Source organism: Thermobia domestica, chromosome 3, assembly GCF_964235325.1.
Source record: "Thermobia domestica chromosome 3, izTheDome1.hap1.1, whole genome shotgun sequence".
NCBI lineage: Eukaryota > Metazoa > Arthropoda > Insecta > Zygentoma > Lepismatidae > Thermobia > Thermobia domestica.
In genome coordinates this window covers 204,188,374-204,210,007 of record NC_137456.1, presented here as the reverse complement: position 1 = coordinate 204,210,007, position 21,634 = coordinate 204,188,374, and the positions used below count along the sequence as shown (strand labels likewise).

Sequence of the window (21,634 nt, the reverse complement as noted above, 5' to 3'; positions counted from 1 at the left end):
AGTGAGTGAAATGACATTATTCTAAACGTTTTTAGAAACTTAAAGTTTAACAGAAAAAGAATAGGATGCATTTTTAATAATAATACTAAGATATTACAACGATAACGTTGTATGTATCATTGGCAATCTGTGCCTATTTTCAGAAAGGGGATCAGAGGCGAATTATGTGAACAGTATAATGTATAAAAGAGAAAGAAAGATATATAGAGATTTCGAGATTATTGGTGTAATCGGTAGTTAAAATAAGAGTTGTTGTTACTATAGCAACGGTATAAATAAATGTACTTATATGTAGACATCTTGACGAGAAAAGAAGTGTGTGTATGAAGGTCCATATATTTTGTTATATGTGCAGAAAAGTTAATTATATATACTTCTCATGATCAAATAATAAACGTCAGTTAAGAAAGTGATAAAACGCGTTGAGTTATTAAGAAGATTAATTACGAACCAGGACAAACCCCATACAAAAATTGGTGCCGTATACCCAGGAGATAGTTGTCTCGTTTTGAAGAAAAGTAGAAGCGAGCGACATGAATTCTTCAAATAACATAATGGACTTATTGATAGAAATCAAGAAACAGATTCAGGACCAAGCAAAGATTACTCAACGTATTGATGAACGTATTGCAAATTTTAACCAATGTATCGATGAACATTTTGCAAATTTTAACCAATCTATCGATGAACATCTTGCAAAGATTAGTCAACGTATCGATGAACATCATGCGAAGCTGATCCAGAAACTGGAAAATTGAGACCAGAAGCTAGATCAATTGCTGCAATGCGATGATAAGAAGCGAGAGCGACTTCAGCAGTGCAATGATGGTAAGCAGGATCAAATGCAGGAACTTGGGATAGGATTAGCCGAAGGTTCATATAAGCATACCGCTGTATTGGTTAGATCGGATTATCCCGACTTCTCTCTTAGTTTGAATGTTTTTGACTGCTTTACTGATATTGTTCGTAGCAAAGACTCTGGTATGTATCAGTATGTGAAAAGTTATAATTATCCTTATCTTGAGATCGCTATTAACTGTTTGCGCTACCCGCTAGCAAGAAATAAGTTGATTCCAATATTCATGAGATGTAGAAAGAAGACGTATGTTTTCAACAGTGCTTGTATGGAGTGGTCGAATGAAGTAAATCTGTTGAATTGTGCATTCAACGAAAAGACCGGTATGATGTCAGTGAACAATCCGATGATGCTTTCACAGCATGTAATGCAGTATGTTGGTTTCCAGCATTCATATATGATGCTACAAAGTTTAGAAAATACATCAAAGTTTCAACACAGTAATAGATTACATCAAACTAATCTTCGTAACCAAGTTCGAAGTGGCCATGGGAGACTAAAGTGTGATCCCAATGTAAAAGGTGATGTTAGATCCATGTATGCCGATAATGTTACCAAGGCTGGCTACAGAAGAAAAGGAAACCGTGGTAGGAAAGACCACCGTGGATGTCACGTAAAGGACGAATACCGATCTATTAGAAGACATGATATTTCACCTTCAGGGAAACGAAGGAGAACTAAACCTAGTGTTATCGATGATGATAAATGTGATACCGGTAACATAACCGAAACTAACGTTGGTAGTGATGGTAAATGTGATTGTGATTGTGTGACTCGACTTAACTCTAGTGAAGTACGATTACGTTTGCTTAGGAAACATGTAGGTACAAGGTCTAATCTCGTTTAACGGAGATTACGTAGAAATACCGGAGATGCCGAAAGTCCTCAAAATAAGAAGCAAAGAACTATAGATGCAACTAACGTGACATATTGTATTCATGTTTGTGACTCTCAATGCGACTCAAACTAATGCATTGGTCAAGTAACTTGAACTGTCAAAAAGCCGTCCGACGGATTTGTATTAAGTTGACCTTTGCTTACGTCCATGGTTAATGTGATCTTTATTCAATTTATTATTAAAATGTACGTTGAAAACATATGTAACTATGAAATATTGTTCCAACTTTGTTATTCTATCGTTGAATTTTCTTTCATAGCATTAACTGAGAAAATGTTGATTTGTGTTTCATGATAAGAAATTATCTAAGAGCTTTATTGTAAAAAGCTACTATTGTTTTCGTGTTTTTATTTCATTCGGATTTCATATGAATATTATGAATATTTAAAAACAAAAGATCGTAATTTTAATGTAAACTTATGAAAGTAATGACAGATATATGAAATAGATGCAATTTATTATATGGAAAGAATAAGAATAATGAATATCGAATCTCTTCAGTTTTCAAAGTTTATTAATGTGTTAAGTGATGACCATTAATGCGTTTATAGGTTCCAACTTTGTTGACTTCTGATCCTATCAATATTTAATATTATGAAGATCTTTGTTTGTAAATAGTGTTGTTTATATATGAAGGAATAGTTAATTTTGTACCCTATAAGGAAACTACTAGTTAGGTTTAATTCTTGAATAGCCTTAATTATAATAATTGTAATTCGTCGTTATTAATGTCGAGATATTTTGACAAATATAAAAATATGTTATGTTATAGTATATTATATATATAAATGGAAAAGTAGAATATGTATATTAATGGTGATATATATATATGAGGGCTATTCAAAAGGTAAACGTTTCATGATATCTAACCCAGGGTTCTTTCCTTCATAGTAAAACTATATGGAAGTCCCGTTCGAGGCGACATCTACAACGATAACGTTGTATGTATCATTGGCAATCTGTGCCTATTTTCAGAAAGGGGATCAGAGGCGAATTATGTGAACAGTATAATGTATAAAAGAGAAAGAAAGATATATAGAGATTTCGAGATTATTGGTGTAATCGGTAGTTAAAATAAGAGTTGTTGTTACTATAGCAACGGTATAAATAAATGTACTTATACGTAGACATCTTGACGAGAAAAGAAGTGTGTGTGTATGAAGGTCCATATATTTTGTTATATGTGCAGAAAAGTTAATTATATATACTTCTCATGATCAAATAATAAACGTCAGTTAAGAAAGTGATAAAACGCGTTGAGTTATTAAGAAGATTAATTACGAACCAGGACAAACCCCATACAGTATATACATGGTTAAAATAACGAATAATTCGTAGGTGTTCCAAAAACATTACCATACATAGTTACAGTGTGCGAATAGTTGCGTATATATATATATATATATATATATATATATATATATATATAAGAAGAAGAAGAAGAAAAGATAGCGGAAGAAAGGTGGCAGGGAACTCCTAGAAATTCTAAAAGTTTAAGATGGGAAATTAATAATTTTGGACTTAGAGCTATGACAAAATTGTTATTTCGGCTGAACCTGTGTGATATTTTGGTCTTCAAAGAGTTTCCATTAAAATTTTGTTTAACCTGTTTTGGGTATGCCACCGACAAGCTAATGGTTACATGTCAGCCATTTTGATGTGGACCAGAATGTAGTAGACGTTGAAGGAGAGGAGATCAGAGTCGGAATCTCGCTCGTGTCAGGAATTCTCTGTCTACGGGTAAACATACCTGCAGTTCAGGTAACAGAATTTTCTACATTTAATTATCAGGAGATTGAAGTCGCCAGCCCAAGATGGCGGCGACTGAGCTGCCATCATAATGTTACCGTCATGCTATAGTGCATGTGTAGTAGCTGTGACGATAATATCAGCTTAGTTATGCAATTAATATGTTTAACTAAATTGGCGTTGCGTCACGCATCTTATCCATCTCCTATGAATATCTCCACTTTGTTATTCCTTTTTAGAGAATGAAATCCCTTTGTTACATCTTCATAACATTTTGATACGGATACGAAAGCAACATCGAACAAAATTTCTTTACGTTGTTATTATTCTTGTTAGCTAGGACCAATATAGCCTTCGTTTCGTCATATTGCAGAATGGTTGTTGTTATATAATTCCCTGAAGAAATCATGGAGGACATAGGCTAACTAACTTAAAGGAAGTTCGGCTTCAATTTGCTGCCCTTCTTATAGGAAGACTGACTTCCTATATCGTTCTGGTTCAATTAAGGGATGGTGCTGATCAAAAATACAAATGTTTTGTCTCACAAATGTAGATCTTGACATGTAGAGTGCCAAGAATGCGTTCCATAGTTATGTCAATAGTCTGGTTGGTTTTTATTTTATTATTTTTTTTATTATTCTGGAACGTATAATATTGCAATCGGAGACTGGTTAGAATGGATCAGCTCATATCGACTTTTGTTGTTTATTAGAGGGATTTAAATGTGATAAGTCAGTCTTAATTAGAATAGTGGAAAGTCCAATGTGAATGGTCCAATTAAATAACGAAAGCCAAATAATGTAACTATTCGAGTTTTATTGGATTGTAATTAATTAAATCGAAAAATACCTTCAAAATTTAATTACAGACCGAAATTTTATGAAAACATAAATTTGAAATACTATTGTAATCTCTTTCTGATGAAGTTAATACAACTTCCTTCGCCCTGGATATTTAGATTGATATAGTCTATGACTTGTAACAGTGACACTATCTGAAAGCAATAAAAGCAATTATTCAAATTAATATATTTTGAGTAAAATATTTTGTTGTATTACTATATATATATAAAACGGTGACATGAACAATTTAGTGGATCTCATGGCTAGTATACTACTTTAGTAAAAATCTGAGTTTTCTTTTCTGCACGTTTTGGGTGAAATAAACAGAGAAATCTTTTATTATTATTATTATTATTATTATTATTATTATTATTATTATTATTATTATTATTATTATTATTATTATTATTATTATTTTGAAGCATTGAATTTGATTAACTGTGCAAAATAAGTGTATATCAAAATTGGTTTTACCCATTCAGGACCCACAGATTTTTTTTTTTTTTTTTTTTAATACGTTTCGAAAATTAGTTATACCAGTCCGATTTTGTTTACTTTGATATTTGTCCATTTTAAATATTAAATGCGCCGAAAAAAGTGCGTTTCAGCGGGATGCAAGATACTACAAGCTGGAGCAAATGGAGATGTGATGATTGTTAGTTGCTATTGTAGAGGCCGAATAGGGTTTGAAGCTATCCTGATCGGTGAAGACAGCTTAATTGGATGTTTTGACAGTCTTAGCTCCACAGAACATAAGTTTGAATATGATCATGCCAGGATCACTTAAATAGGATCCACAATATTGATGGTATTCAAGGTAATGTAAAGGAAATGAGTGACATTTGTTTAACTATGCACTCATTACTGCAGAGACAACTGTCAAAGATGTAGGTGGGCAGAAACACGTAAAATTTCAGCCATGTTTTCGTCGTACTTGAGGTCGTGCTTGCGAACACAAAGATGGAAATGAAGAACAATATATGCATTCTTAATTATCAAAGATCCCAAGCTTTCCAATGCTCCTATATTTCCTACATTTTAACGAAACCTCCTATATTTTTGTGGCATTGCTACTTCCACTTGTGAAAATAACATAAGGAAATAATGTGTGGGTGGTTGGAGGGCTTTTTGTCTCCACAATAGGCTGGTTGAATGGAGACTCTTCTGTGTTTCATCCTTTCCTGCTGATTGTTTAAAGATAATTACACCAAACAATGTACAGTTTAGCGCAAAAGGTATTCGTACACCTTCAAAACGGAACAAAAAATAAACTAGTTTCGTCACATTAATTAAAAAGTTCTATGGAGTAGTGATTTTAAAGACATAAATAATTTATTTAGGTGCACCAATGCTTTTTGCACTAACTGTAGGTAAATAATTGTGGAATATGTTACACATAGTCAAGTCTTGCCTTAAAAACGCCAGCTGCAGAATGTTTACATTTTAGATTTTATTTATTGATTAAATTATTCACATCTTGGAGACGTATACTTACAAACACTGATTTTCTGATGCAGATCCTTTTTACACTTTCCTTATATTCGTTGCTTAGTACTGGTGAACCACGTACGAAAATACGAAGAAACTCGTATAAAAATTTGCAACGAGATAATTACCCATTTAGTTATATTTAGAGTAGAATGTATGTTAATATAACAATTTGTGTAATTTCCATTTTTTAAATTTCTATCTATTGGATAATTGAAATGTTCCTTTTTCACAGCTTCGCGAAGCCTCTTATATTTTTTTCGTGATTTCCTGTATTTGTTTCATTAGCATTGGAAAGCCTGAGATCCTCGTGTGGAAGAGGAAGACTGCTGTAAAGAATTACTATAAAATTATTTTTATTCATTGTAATTTAGCTTTTCTGCATTTACATGTGCGATTTCCTTACATTTATAGCAGATGTAATGTAGCTCTCTTAGAGATGGTAGGAAACGGCACATACTGTGAGGATTCACCTTTTATGAAGGTCTGTGAATCCACTTACTGCAACGAATTCAAACCCCAATTGTGTTCGGAGCCCATGTTTATAGGATGTATAAGGACGTAATACATAAAACTCAGCTAACGTATTGTGTAAACGTAAAATTTCATGTTCACAATGTCCACCTGTCATCTAAAATGTAATTGTGTAATTTTATAAAAGTATATCAATATTCTTAAATAACTGATTTAACAAATAACACTGAATTTCACAAATTTCAAAACGAAGATTACATCGGCTAAAGTTACAGCGATACTTCCATCTTTTTTCGGACTTAATGAACTTGCTTTTACCCTTTTGAGATTCTTTTATATCAGTTTACTTGGAGTCAGTGTCCAAACTTTGGGCAATGGGCTGTTGTCTTGTTATAATTCTAAGAACATACCATAATGCCATTATACCAGGTGGAATTAAGGAACAGTTTTAAATAGGATTAACATTTCGTTTCCGTTCTGGTTTTAACTTTAATATATTAGAACGATACACTAAATGTCTTCTTGTTATTTTTGTTATGTGATATACGTAGGAGACAGTTTTCTTTAGTTACATTTCTCTCGAAAATATGTTTCATTTTGTTTGAGCTATAATGCAGTTTCCAAAGTAAACCGGTCTATAAATGAAAAGTAGGAAAAAGTTTAAGAGAAAAACAGAACTGTTGCATTATTATTATTATTGATATTTTTAAAACATTAGAATTACGTGCGTACGAGGATTCGTGTTGGGCCCCCTCCGAATAGAAAACCTGGATACGTGTCTGCACTGAATGATAGACATATGAGTCAGGGTGTAGACGGGCGAGCTAGCGATAGACTTCAGAGCATGAAAAATAGATTACGACCACAACTTGCAGTTCCTCTTGCCGATTGGTGCTATTTGCAATGATATGTCGGATCATACAGTATGTGGAACAAAGCTAGGTCGGATAAGCGAGACCATGGTGTATTGGTGTTTCACGCACCTAAACATGTAAGATGTTTGTATAAACAATTATCTTTCACTCCTTAGCTAAATTTGTGGGTATGATCACACACCTTACCTTATAAAGCATAGTCTTATAAAGAAAAAAAAAATATTTTTTAGCTAAAAGCTAAAGAGAAGCCAGCTTCAATAATTTACTTTATTTTTATTTATTTATTTTAAATAATGGCAAACTAGTCCATTTCATCACGATAAATCACGTTTGGTACTAAGATGTCTTTTTCTGTCCGGATATATCCTTCACAGTTTGTTGGAGACAAAATTGTTCTTTTCCCAAGAAAACAGGACGAGAGAAGCTATACAACAGCATGAACTGAAAACAATAGTTATTACCAATAGTACTCTAATCCTGGATAATTACGTCATTACAGCAAAATGTCAATAAGTTATGTCCTTATTATATTGCTTCGGTTCTTGTTAACATGAAAATCATAATGTTTTGTTTAAAAAAAAAAAAAAAAAAAAAAAAAGATTCGATCTAGTGTCAAAATAGTGTAAGAACTACTAATCCACCACGCTATCCACCTAACTACGGAAACTACTTTTTGCTTGTTCTCTTTTTCTTAACAAATAAATGCTAATATCCATAGCGCGTGTCACTTCCAACCTCAAGACAGGAGATTTCCTCTTTGTTTCTATATTTCGTACGACATCTTGGTTGCAGAACCTAATTTATATTTGGCAAACCATCTAGACACTAGGTTTAAATCAATAAATTCAATATTTTACTTCACTTTCCAGTACCTTCCGCCAGTTCGTTCACTGCCTATTGTCAATTTCCCTCAGCAATCGTGCTTTGCTACTGAAAATATCCCTAGAAATCATGATTGCCAGTGTACACAAAACCGAGCATAATTTTGTTTTTTGCTTATATTTTTATTATTTTATTTTATTTTTCGGAAATATCTCCTTAGGTGGATAGCTTTCTATTATCTCAACATACTAATAACTGAATTTTATCCATTAACGTAAGGAAAATGGAATAAATGCGAAAAATTGTGAGTTATAGTATACGCGCAATTTTTATTGCGCATGGGAGTACATAGAAAGTTTATTATTTAACCGGACACAATTCATATACATGGTTTTACTTATATTGGCATATTTTTGATGCATCACAAATATGTCACTACCTTATCTTGTATTATGGCTATGAACATTTTTGTTAAAGAGATGCCTGTTTTTTACAATAAAAAGAATATATTTATAAATGTATGAGGTGGGAAGTGTTAAAATTTTTGATTCTACGAAAACCTTTTTACATGTCGATTTTGTGGATAATCCAAAAATTCTAATCGCTCTCTTTTGCAATGGGAAAGTGCTTAAACTATTTTTAGCAGTTCCCCGTGTATTATGCCCAAGCTAATTGAAGATCCAGATAGAAAAGTAGCCAGAGTTAATAACTTTGATAAACATTACAACAGTTTATTGAAATTACGAAACAACTTCACATTTATTAAGAATAGTCTAGGTATGTAAGCATATATAGAAAGGATGTGTACTAGTGATCAACTCACTCTTATTTTGTGATCAACAATTTCTATTTTATTTATCATTAAAATCACTTGAATCTCTGAAATAACAATTACAATATAACTAATGTGTAAGTTTGTATTACTTTATCGTTATTTCATAATATTGGTCTTAACATTTTTACACTAAAATGGAAATGCTGAGCAAAGCAACGTTTTATTATAAAATAATAATTATGACAGTTTCGGATATCTAACATATCCTTCTTCAGACACTATCTATATTATAAAATTGAAAGTAGCTATGTTTGTGACTCTTAATCTCTGGAACTGCCCGACCGATCTCGATCAAATTTTCAACGTAGATATGGTTCTGGCCTGGGAGTGCTTTTAGCTAGAGCTTAGCTCACGAATCTCTGCCGCGAGTCTAATTCTTTTTTGCCGTCAACCGCGGCAGAGATTCGTGTGCTAAGCTATATTTACTTTGGTGGTAGAACTTAGGGGATGGGTAATTATTAAAAAATAAATAAAACCTAATAACTCTAGAACCACCCGACCGATCTTGATCAAATTTTCGACGTAGATGAAGTTCGGGACTGGGATGATTTTTGTCGTTTCATTTTGACGGAGCAACGTAAGGGAGGGGGTGAAGGGGAAGATATACAAAAATCAATAAATATAAAAATAAAAGTGACTATGTTCGTGAATTAATTACTTTTGAACCACCCGATCTATCTCAATCAAATTTTCAACATACAGTGAAACCTGTCTATGTTGGCCACCATCGGTTCTATCCAAAAGTGGCCAACTTTGACAGGTGGCCAACTTACAGAAAATAAGTGTGATTTGTGCATTTTTAGAATAGGATTTCTAATATTGCTTGATTGTAAAATTTTAATAAGCAGTGGCACGACAGCTACTTATAAATAATGTATATAGAGTAATCATAAATATACAGTACTAGAAAATATTACTATAGTATGCAAGAGCGCCGATTTCTCTGTAAATTGTGGGGGGGGAGCATTCAGATGTATATATATGAAGACAAATTGCACTCAAATTATACCAAATATTGTATACTCATAAATAAAATAGGGGCCACATGAGCTTTGGGGTGCCCGGGCCCCTCGGTCCCCCCAGGATCGGCGCTCTTGATAGTATGTTTAATATATATGCATACCTTTCTCTTCCTGAAAACTAGTCTGATACATTGGATTATTCGGATTGAAAACACAATAACGCAAACAATCATGAAATAGAAGTTTATGTACGCAGTTTATTAAAATTGATATTATAGCACACTGAGTTACTCAGATTGAAAACAAGAAAAGCTAAGTTATAAATTGAGAAATTCATATGCAATTTATATGTCTTCTTTTCAGTTGTTACTGAATGGTGGTTCATTCTAGACATATTTGCTTTATTCTTTTTGGCAGATATGCACATTCTAATATTGTAGTTAACTACCTCTTGTTAATGAGCTAGAAGTGTTTTCCTCGGAGCAAAAGATGTTTTGAGAAAATCTTGAGGGAATTCATATCTCAAAACCTCCGCTACCTTTTGGCATGCAGTCAGGTGCCAATAAATGACAATTGAGCTTTAACCTTGAGAATTTTTCGGAATTACTAAAGCTTCCCACTGATGAAAGGAGCCGATATAGCTAATGGTTTTACCAAAACAGACAGGGTAAACAAATACGTACAACCATTTCCTGAATTCCTGTACGTGCTTTTTCATATTCACATCTTCGTTCACCACCCCTTTATGAGGGTAGTGTTCTGGTCATTGACCTCCAAGAACAAATCGTGCGAATCTATGTTTCTTTGTGTCTAGTCACAAATACAGAACATCTGCCTCTCATATGGGAATTCGAAAGAGTTAAGAAAAATAACAAAATTGTATTTTTCGTGGCCAAGATACGCAGGTAAATTTATCATTATCAACATAGGGTAAACATCGCTTCAGTGTGTCCAACTTCCAAGATAGACAGGTGGCCAACTTACAGAGTAGTAAGTAACGAATGTCTTATGGGAAAATGCAGGTTCAAGACGAACTAGGTCAAGATAAGCAGGTGGCCAACTTAGAGAGGTGGCCAAGTTGACAGGTTTCACTGTATATAAAGTTTAAACTTGGGAACTTTTTTATCATTTCATTTTAACAGTAGATCTTGGGGGAGGGGGAACATATATGAAAATGAATAAAACTTAATAACTCTTGAACCACCCGACCGATCTCAATCAAACTTTCAACATAGATAGCGTTCGGGCATGGTATGTTTTCTTCATTTCTCTTTTACAATGAAACGAAGGGGAGGGGGAGGGAGGAGATATATGGCATAAAAGTAAAAATAAAAGTGACTGTCTTTGTGACTTCATTACGTTTAAATCACCCGACTGATCTTAACCAAATTTTCAACATAGATGAGGATCAGATATGAGGTGTTTTTTTTTTTTTATCACATCACTTTAACTAGAGCTTAGGGGAGGGGAGAAATCTAAAAAAAAAAAAAAAAAAAAAACCTCTTGAACCACCCAACCGATCTTGATCAAACTTTCAACATAGATAAGGTTCGGGCCTGGGATAGTTTCTTCATTTCACTTTTGCAGTGTAACGAAGGGGAGGGGAGGGGAAGATATATGTAAAAAGAATAAAAATAAAAGTGACCGTCTTTGTGACTTCATCACACTTTAACCACAGGACCAATCGTAATCAAATTTTCAATATGGATGAAGTTCGGTCCTGGGGTGGTTTTTATCATATCACTTTGACAGTAGACCTTCAGGGAGGGGGAGGGGAGAGGACAGATATATAAAAATAAATGAAACTTAATAACTCTTTGAACCACCCAACCGATCTCGATCAATTTTCAACATAGATGACGTTCGGGCTTGGGATATTTTTTTATTTAACTTTGACAGTGCAACGTACGGGAGGGGGAGGCGGAGATATATATGTAAAAAAAAAAAAATGAAAGTGACTGACTGTGTGACTTCACTCTTGAACCACCGGACCGATCTCGATTAAATTTTCAACCTAGATGAAGTTCGAACATGAGATGATTTTTGCCATATCACTTTGACGATACGACTTAAAGGAGGGGAAAGACCTCCTTTAGATATAAATAGATAGATAGATAGAGAGAGAGAGAGAAAAAAAAATGTAGATGTGTATATATAATCAAAATGACCAATATCAGTGTCGAATTCATACTTTTCGGGATCGCTGTGTTGAACAATGACACTTCCAATGCCGTAGCCCGCAACATGGCGAAGAGAGGGGATATATATAAAAATCATCGAAAATGACTAATATCAAGGAGCGCTTTAGTAATAGTAACAAGTGACTGGCTAACGACACGAAACATATTACTAGTTTTCTAAATTTAACCCAGCGAATCGGGTAATTGATGTTAGTCGAAAATAAATTAAAATGCATATATATATATATATATATATATATATATATATATATATATATATATATATATATATATATACAGGTATTACATAAATATGAATACTATTACATGTATATAAATATAAATGTGATTACTACTAGTGAATAGATCACTATAATAAGTGAATTACCATGTCACGCGAGAGAGAGCGGGGATTTTTATTATTACTACTGGTAAATAAAGATACTAGGAATCTAGTCCATCATTTATTTATAATGAATCTGAATTGAAAGGGTGAGCTTAGTTGGCCCTCACAACTAAATCAGTTTTTACATAAAGCACGACGCGAATGTCGGCACTATACCTTGGACCAACGAGCTCATTAAACATTGACAATCATTTACAATGAAATTATATCTATTACTCCAGTCCATTATCAAAATAAATAACATTAGTTTGAACCATTAAATCAAATAGTTTTGGACACGAGTATTCAAAGCCTTGGATCAATTTCATACGCAAATTAATTAGAGAACAATGTTGTATTAAAATTACAGTCCTGGCACATGGGCCTAAGGTGCTTAAGGAATTAGTTTAGGATCTATGTTACCTCTGGTGTTAATCTTATGCATGATGAGAAACAAATAAAGAACAATCCCAACTTACATGTTTCCAAGCACATCCAACAGTTGAAAGGATAGACGGACAAAGTCTACGCGTGTACAGCGTACGGATACCGCGACTCGTATAGTTTCGTTCGATAATGATTTACTGACCAACTGAACGAACTGAACCCCTAGTAAATTTTTACTAGTGTTTTTATACACAGTTTGTTTTTCTCTTCTATCTTCCTGTTCTCTATTCTTGGACTTTCTTAACCACAAAATTGTTATTCTCTGTGACGTCAATCAGGAAGTCCTTGTTTATCTCGTCACAGGTCTACCTTTCTATTGTCAGAAATAGTTCTTGCTTTCCCTTTCACTACACGTTGTTTGTTCAAATTAAGAGGATTGTTTCCGTGAATTCTTTCTAGGTATATTTTCAATCAATTGTTTTGATAAACAATAAAAAAATTTCATTCTAGTCTCTATTCACGTTACACAGGGGTTGAACAAAAAATCTAAAACGTTTGCAAAAGTGTGAAAATCATATCTAGTATGGTGAGGGGTCCCCTTTTGCGTCCAAAACAGCTTGGATCCGACGTGAAATGGACGTATACAGCTCTTGAATCGTTTTGTGTGAAATTTTGTACCGTTGTTCCTCCAAAATATGCTTCAGTTCCTTAAGGGATGCTGGTGGAGGGTAATGAGGCCGAACACGCCTCAGACCACAATGGCTCAATGATGTTCAGATCTGGTGATTGTGGGACCCAGGGGAGGTGTGATAGCCCCGGGTCATGCTCCTCAAACCATGATTTCACCGTTTTTGCAGCGTGACAGGGTGCCAAATCATCTTGATAGATGCCATCACCATCAGGGAACAATATTTGGGCCATGGGTAGAACCTGGTGCCCCAAAATGGCCTCATACGCCTTAGCATTCATCATTCCATGCAGGGCTATGATGGGACCTGCGGGAAACCACGATATCACTGCCCATACTGTAACAGAACCACCCCCATGCTTTAGAGTTGGGATCAGACAGTCTGTATCATAGATCTACGACGGTGTTCTCCATACGTAAACACGACCGGTTGTTGGAAACAAGGTGAAGGTCGATTCATCGGACCACATTACGTGTTTCCACTGCTTATGAGTCCACACTTTGTGGTCCTTGCACCACTGGATACGCCTCTTCGCATTTACTGCTGTGATCAGGGGTTTGGCCATAGCGGCCCTGCCAAGAATTTCCATTTTATGAAGTTCCCGTCGCACTGTTGTCGATGAAACCGGGTTCTGTAGGCCGGAATTGAGTTCAGACGTAATTTTCATTGCAGTGGTCTTGTCTTCTCTTTAGCTGCTACAATCCGTTTTAATGTCCTCCGGTCCCTATCTGACAGGATTGTCTTTCGACCACTGTTGTGCTTTGCAGACATCGTTTACCCATGAATTGTGTATGCCCTCGTGACATTGGACACAGTGCCTTTCGATACCCCCACAATGTTCGCCACTGTTGCCACTGAAGCTCCAACCAGACGGGCACCAACGATCATGCCTCTTTGGAAGTCTGTCAGGTCGCCCATTTTACCGCACCACTTTCATACCATGACACTCACAGGTGAACTGGTTACTGCTCACGAAAGAGGAAGGTCCACATGACACATTAAAAACAAAAAACGATCGGCAACCGCAACACGCGTTGTACAGTGGAAGGCCAAACGTACGTGTCCTGTATAAAGTGTTTTTAGACTTTTTTTTGTCTATCCCCTGTGTATATATATATATAGTCATTGTTATAACAATTTTAAATTTTTACCAGACATACAGAAACTGAAAACTGAACGCTGATTGGCTGATCAATAGAGAATCATCCAATTATAATAGAAGTTGATCAAATTGAAACTAAATACCAAGATCCTCCCTGGTCCAGTGTAAATTAAGGTACAAATTAAGACTTTTCAATAACTTGCCCCTCTGCTCGTCAATTTTAAGTTCTGTATTCCAGTTCATAAAACAGCTTTCCTCTTTTTCAATGAACCTGGCCTTCTTTCACTTTCTTATTAACGTCCTTTGTTCCCTTGCTAACACTTCACTCTCGCACAAATTAATATTGTGCCCCGTGTCCCTTACATGTTTAAAAATGGCATTTCTTTCCAATCGAACATCTTGATGTTGCTTTAATCGTTCTTTTAGTTTTTTCCCCGTTTCACCTATATAACAGCTATTACAATCACCACACTTTATCTTATAAACCATTCCTCTTCTTTCCATCATCTCTTAATTTTCCTCTTTCTTTCTTCTTTTTCTTCATTCTAAACACATCCAATAATCTTCTACTTCCTTTCCTGTATGTTGAAACGTTCCCTATTTTTCTTTAGAACTCTCTTGATTAACTCAGTATCCTCTCCTATACTTTCTATTCCCCACCATGGCTTCTTTTCTTCTTCTCCGTCTTCTTCTTTCTTATATTACTTCTTCTTACTTTTCTGGTTCTTTCTTCTTATCCTTTCCATTTTTAGCTTTCTTTTATCATATCCATTGGTCTCCAATTGATTGTGAAATTTCTCTATGTCTTTCTCTGCTCTCCTTTTGTCACTACTTATCCACATGATCCTCTTTTCCATATTTTCTATGAAATTTTTATTCGATCAATATCACTCCTTTTATGACAGAAGTTCCCTGATGCACATTTCTTCTGGAACCATTCTGTGACTAACTTGTCATTCTGTCTGTTTATTTTCATATCTAGAAACACAAAGGCTTTATCTTCTTCTATTTCCTTCACAAATTTAGTAAGTTGCCTCCGTGTATCTTTCCATATCCCAGAGCAATCATCTACATAATCTGTTGAAGAATATAAGCTTGTCCCCTCCTTTCCTTTTGACTTCCTTTTCCCACCTGTTCATCACTATCTCCGCCCATACCGGACTCATTCTTAATCCTATGCTCAGGCCCTCCTTGATCCTTGCTAACCTCTCTCCTATAACGCAGGAACTGTTCCTCCGTTATTATAATAAAACGTTGCTTTGCTCAGCATTTGTATTTTAGTGTAAGTTATTGAATATAGCAAAGCTAGTATGAATCAGTTAACATTTTTGTTTCGTTCATAAGGGAAAATTATACAGAATACTAATGTCAGTATGTGTATGTAGTAATTTAAAATGTTCAACTAAACGTGCCATTTTATCGGAACCGTTCCATTTATAGATCTAATACAGTGCGTTTTCAAAGACAAGAATGTAATAATAGTTAGTGAGCAAATGCAAGTTTAATATTACTAAAGGAAAGTGATAATAACACAGTGAGTTCTTCATATTGTGCATTTATAAGTTCAGATTATACTGCTTAGCTTGTTTTTCTTTCTACAGTTTGCATTTCAGTCCTATTACAGTATCTTGCGCGTTTTCTACAGTGGGATTTCCTCAAATCTTAATGACCCGTACGCCATTGGCAGCCGAATATTTTAGTCTGGAGATAGACATTTAAGCTTTACTTTGCCAAACTGAGAACAAACTTTCTAATTTGCCTTCTAGATTCAGACCTGGAATTTCGTGTCCTGTTCTGTGTTGCAGTTCTCTTATCAGTATGATATATTTTTAATTAAAAAAAGAAGAATTTGCAAACCAATTAGTTACTAATGAATGTTTTACTTTACAGTTCAAAGATGTTTGTACGATCTCTTACTAATAACCAATAGTAAAGATCTTCACACAAAGAATTATTAAAACTAAATAAATAAACGAGGTTTGAAAAGCGGAAAATTTTTCGTCATTACCGGACTACATTCTGTCTAACCTTAGATCCATACATGCTACAGTATGAAGAAACAAGCTCTTGCTGTGTACATAATTGGCTCCTAGCTTATTTTAATCACCCATTTTTCAGAACTAATTGTCCAGCTCCCACCAAGTGGGCTTTGTGGTGGGCGTATGCATAGATTTTCTTGGGTTCTCCTTTGTCTTCCCACTTTTGTCATTCCATTATTATCATCTACCTTGTCATCATTGCTTCCCTTAGTCTCGACGCGTAAGCAAAAAAACTAGAGAATTGTGCCTGTATATCATTATGCTTTTAACAAAGTTAGTTTTCCTAAGCGCAGATTTGTTTTCTTTTGTTCCCAAATAATTGTAGCTTTCGGCTCGAAAACTACAAATTATAGAAGGAACTGTTATTCTCGTGCGCGTGTATACTCATTTCAGAAGTTCATGAATAGTCAAATATTTGAACTCGAGCACTTTTCATCAACCAGTATTAATCTTGATACAGCGATTGAAATCTATGCTTCTTCATATTTGTCACAGCTACCGTCTGTGGTAGCTGTATATCTGTCATGATTGCTACTAAATTACTGGAATAGCTATTGCGTTGGTAACATTTCATTCTGTCGTATCTCTGAGCAACATTGCTTGTCTCAGAAACTCGATAAAGACTTGTTGCATATTTGAATTTTTATTGTGTGTTAATTTGATGGAATTGATTTATCATATTCATGTGCACACACCTATATGTATATACCGACTAGATATCTTTAGCTGCTAATACAGTGTGATTTCAGTATGTAGTATTTTATTATTTCAGTAGTTCTACATGTTTTCCTTCTTTATTTTTCAGTTCTTGACACAGCGGGTCAGGAAGAATTTAGCGCAATGAGAGAACAATATATGCGTTCAGGAGAAGGCTTCCTACTTGTCTTTTCAGTAACAGACCGAGCGAGCTTTGACGAAATGTACAAATTTCACAAACAAATTCTTCGTGTTAAAGACCGTGACGAATTTCCTATGCTTATGGTCGGTAATAAAGCTGACTTGGAGCACCAAAGGCTGGTACGTATAACTGTATATTTAAAATGTATTATTTGTTTCTCATTCTATAATAGGTATCTGATGTAGAGAGTAATGTACTGTGTTGAATTACCTAGCCTAGTAATAAAAATAGATTGCTTATTGATTTTAGATATGTATAATCGATTAAATATACTAGCGCTGGAAGTGACCATTCGCCCATTAGCAGATAACATTAATGACATGATTGTAATGTGTGAAAACGTGAAACTTCAAAAAAATCATTAACTTAATTCACTGGAGTTCGAAACTTCCCTTCAGGTTGTTTTTTTTATTTATTTTTATTTTATTTATTTATTTATTTATTTTTTGCGTTGGGTGAAATTTTCAAAATTCATGTGAGTGAATACATAATCAGTTCCCCTGATCTAATCTCTAAGTTGTTTATAAAAAAACATACAGTAATAGATAAGTTCCCCACCTTTTAGGGATGAAATTATTTTAGTTCCTGCAAGTAAACGAGGCATTTGTATTATGTTTATGAAAGTAAAGATGGTTAAGTAGTCATTTTCCTGTTTTTTTCAGCTGTTTAGAAGCGGATTGTTGAATTTCCCCTTTTCCACTCCTTGCTATTGAATTTCAAACCTCGAAAGTGGATACGATAATTGTATACTGTGTGTCTCGGAAGTTTGATTCCCGATGGAAACTCGTTTCATTTTAAGCGATAGAAGTTTAATTCCTACACTCCTTAGTTGTATGTTTTCTGATCTGTATATGAAGAAGTTCCCATATACTGGATAAACGGATTAGTTAATTGCTTAACATGGCAAAGCCTTCCCATCGAGTGGTTTTTGTAGTGGACAGATGCCGTGTGCGTAGATTCTTTCGTGGTTGTCGCGTTTCCTTCCACTTCTTCATTCCATCATTTCATTCATTCTTACCACTTTTTCCCTTGTCTTGGTTCATAATCTTATAATTGTACTAATTTTCTTTGTATATATTCAGTCCTGGTAAGAACATATTTGGGAATCCTTAGGAAGGAGCGAGCTTTTATATCCATTGCAATAAAATGTTCGTTTCCGCCATAAGAATACGTTCTTACCACATATTGATACTCTACAATTTGCATGTTCATATCGTAGAATAAACGTGTACCTGTATTTTCGTTACATATGTTAAATGGTAGAACATTGATTCAATTAATATTAAAGTAAAATAAGTTTAGCATGTTATTACTTAAGGTACTTCTCTACATTTTATAAAAATTGTCCCAGTAGCGAATAATAATAATAATAATAATAATAATAATAATAATAATAATAATAATAATAATAATAGTAATCAGTGAATTTCAATTAACAGTGTGAAACTACAGTAGACTTGAAAACAAACTTGAACTAATATATCTATAACTACTGGTTGCAATAGAGGAGTAAGATCAAAGAAACGGTCTGTTTCTTGGACTCGAAATCCATGTCAAAAGCCACTACTCGCTATTTCTTCTTACTGCTTTGGCTCTATGAAGATTATTGAAGCTGGGAGTCCTAATTAATGTCTATCACTTCTGATTACAGTAGAAGAATAAAATTAGAGGTGAAACATATTCTTGCAGTACTGAATCTATATCAATTTCTGTGTCATCCATTATACAGTGTTATAACCGGAAATAGTAGATTTTCACTACCTTGGTTTTAGTAGAAAGATAAAAGTTTAAATAGAACTTTCTCAGAACGCTGAATCTGAAAGAAAAAGAAAAAAGAACTTTTCGATATTTCTTACCGTTTTTGCTGTATGAAAATAAGTATTAAAACCGGAAATATTAGCAAATATCAACCATTTCCGGTTTGGGTAGAGTATTGTGGATGGTCATACTATGCTTTCTTGATGTTGAATCGATTGCAAAAAAACGCTTGTCGTTATCTGTTATCGTTTCTGTTCTATTGTGACCAACGTCGAAACCAGAGACCCTTGATCTACCACTTCCGGTTTCAATAGGGGTTTAATGCAGTAGATGAAACTTATTTTTGGGACGCTGAATTAAATGCAAAAAACCGCTGTCTATTAGTTTTTGCTCTGTGTGTATCATTTCATGTGGTAGATTGTTGTGGGTGGTGATCATATGTTGTATTAATACGGTGAGTCGATTCCAAAAACAGCGTGTCGCTATGTTACCGATTTTGTTCTATGACAATCAATGTTGACACCGGGAATGATTGAATTCTATCATGTCAAGTTTCAACAGAGAGTTAGAGAAGAAGATGGAACATATTCCTTTGACGCTGAATAATGCATAAAACCATTTCTCGATATCTCTTACCGTTTTCGTTCTAAAGTAATCAATAAAGAAACTTGAAGTAATATTGAATTTTAGCCTCTTCTGATTTTGGTAATGATGTGTTCACTTGAGACGCAGAATTGATTGAAATAACCGCTTGTCGCTATCTATTACCGCTTTTGCTCTATGGCGACCAACTTCGTAACTGGAAATGCTTGATTTCTACCACTTGGGTCATTCCACGCCGAATCGTACAGCGAAAATGCAATTATACACCCGACCATCTCCGATTGCAATGAAATTTGGTATACAGTATCTTTAGACAAATATAAGAACCCGTATTTTTTTTTATTTTGCCCATATTAGCTCTGGTTTGGGTTTGACAGCCTTCGAAAGAGAACTCTGCCCGACGATTTTGTGTATGCTGCGATAAATGAACGGCACATCACTCTGAACTTCAACTGAGCACCATAAGGCCACGTTTGACCCAAATGTATTCAAATTCTTCAGACTAAATGAAAATTGCATGAGGATTTTACAAATCAGGTCCAAAACGGTATAATGATATTTCCAAACCATGAAATTTAGTTTCAAAATGGCGGAATAGAATTTTTCGAAGGTACTTACTAAATTACGCATAACTTTTTCCTCTGAACGGGGAATTTGATGAGTAAATGCCGGTTAAGGGAGTACATATTGCTCTATTAGGAGAATAAAAAATATTCGTGGGTTTTGGCTTGTAACAGCCTACAGAGCGCCTAAGTCAATTTATGACCTTAGGTTTGAGAGTACGGGCAATACACCATAGATGTTACAAAATATTGTATTTCGTAAAAGAAGTACGGCACTTGGTAACTGGGGTAGTAGTTTCCAACAGAAACTATTTTAGTACGGGGCCTCATGAAAATATACCTTAAAAACCAGGATGTCGGCATTGCAAAATGGCGGCACATGGTAGCTAGTTTTGCGTCACACAAATACAAATTGACGTAGGGCCATGTAACAATATAGACAACGTAAATATTCATACGAACGCTATGAATACAAAATCACCAGACCACAAAGACATTGAGAACTCAAGATGGCTATCTTGTTGTGGGATTGTATGCACTGTATATTGCAATACAAGCGCTCATTGGTATTCGATTTTAGTGTGTCAGCATAAGTTCTCCATTAATACCCTGTTGACCACGGTAAACTACAAATTATCATTGTTAGCTCTACCAGATCAGTCACGAGCCTCCACTGCTGCCTAACCACGTACAAAACATTCAATTATCCAAACAGAAAAACAAACACAGTTAGTTTCATATCTATGCATTTTCAAATGTTTATATTATATACAATGACAAGTGTAATCCATGAGTCATATAAACAGGTTTCAACCTGCATATCTGCAAGTCTGATCTTGCACGTTCTGGCTGCATGCAGTCAGTTGTCGCGCAGTCACCCTTCAGGCAAGTTGTGTGAGCAGCAAGCGTGTCGAGTTGTGTGTTGAAATCTTGGATTTTGCTTGTTAGTTGTGTTGACCAAAAGGGAAGAACTTATTTTTTTAGGCTTTTGTGTACGTATCGGACAGTGATGAAAGAACTGGTTCCTCGATAATGAAGACATGCGCAGTGGAACGTAAAACATACGACATGACTAATGAACCAAAAGGGGGTCCTAGTTCTCTTTCTGTTGACGGACAATGTAGTGTAGGTTTATTGCTTGGTGCTGTCATTTGGACGGGTATACAAACAAAAAAGACATCGTTAGTTTTTTTCTGAATTATGTGCAGAAGAGAAAGAGCTACTTGTGT

At 34.7% G+C, this 21,634-nt stretch overlaps 1 protein-coding gene across 1 annotated transcript in view; it reads left to right on the top strand.

Moving 5' to 3' along the window:
• The window catches only part of Ras64B (ras-like protein 2), a 59,723-nt gene that overhangs the window by 15,683 nt on the left and 22,406 nt on the right, over nucleotides 1-21,634 (top strand). The window contains exon 3 of the mRNA XM_081752095.1: nucleotides 17,389-17,600. Within this exon, the coding sequence (XP_081608221.1) occupies nucleotides 17,389-17,600 (212 nt within the window). The remainder of the gene's footprint in view (nucleotides 1-17,388; nucleotides 17,601-21,634) is intronic.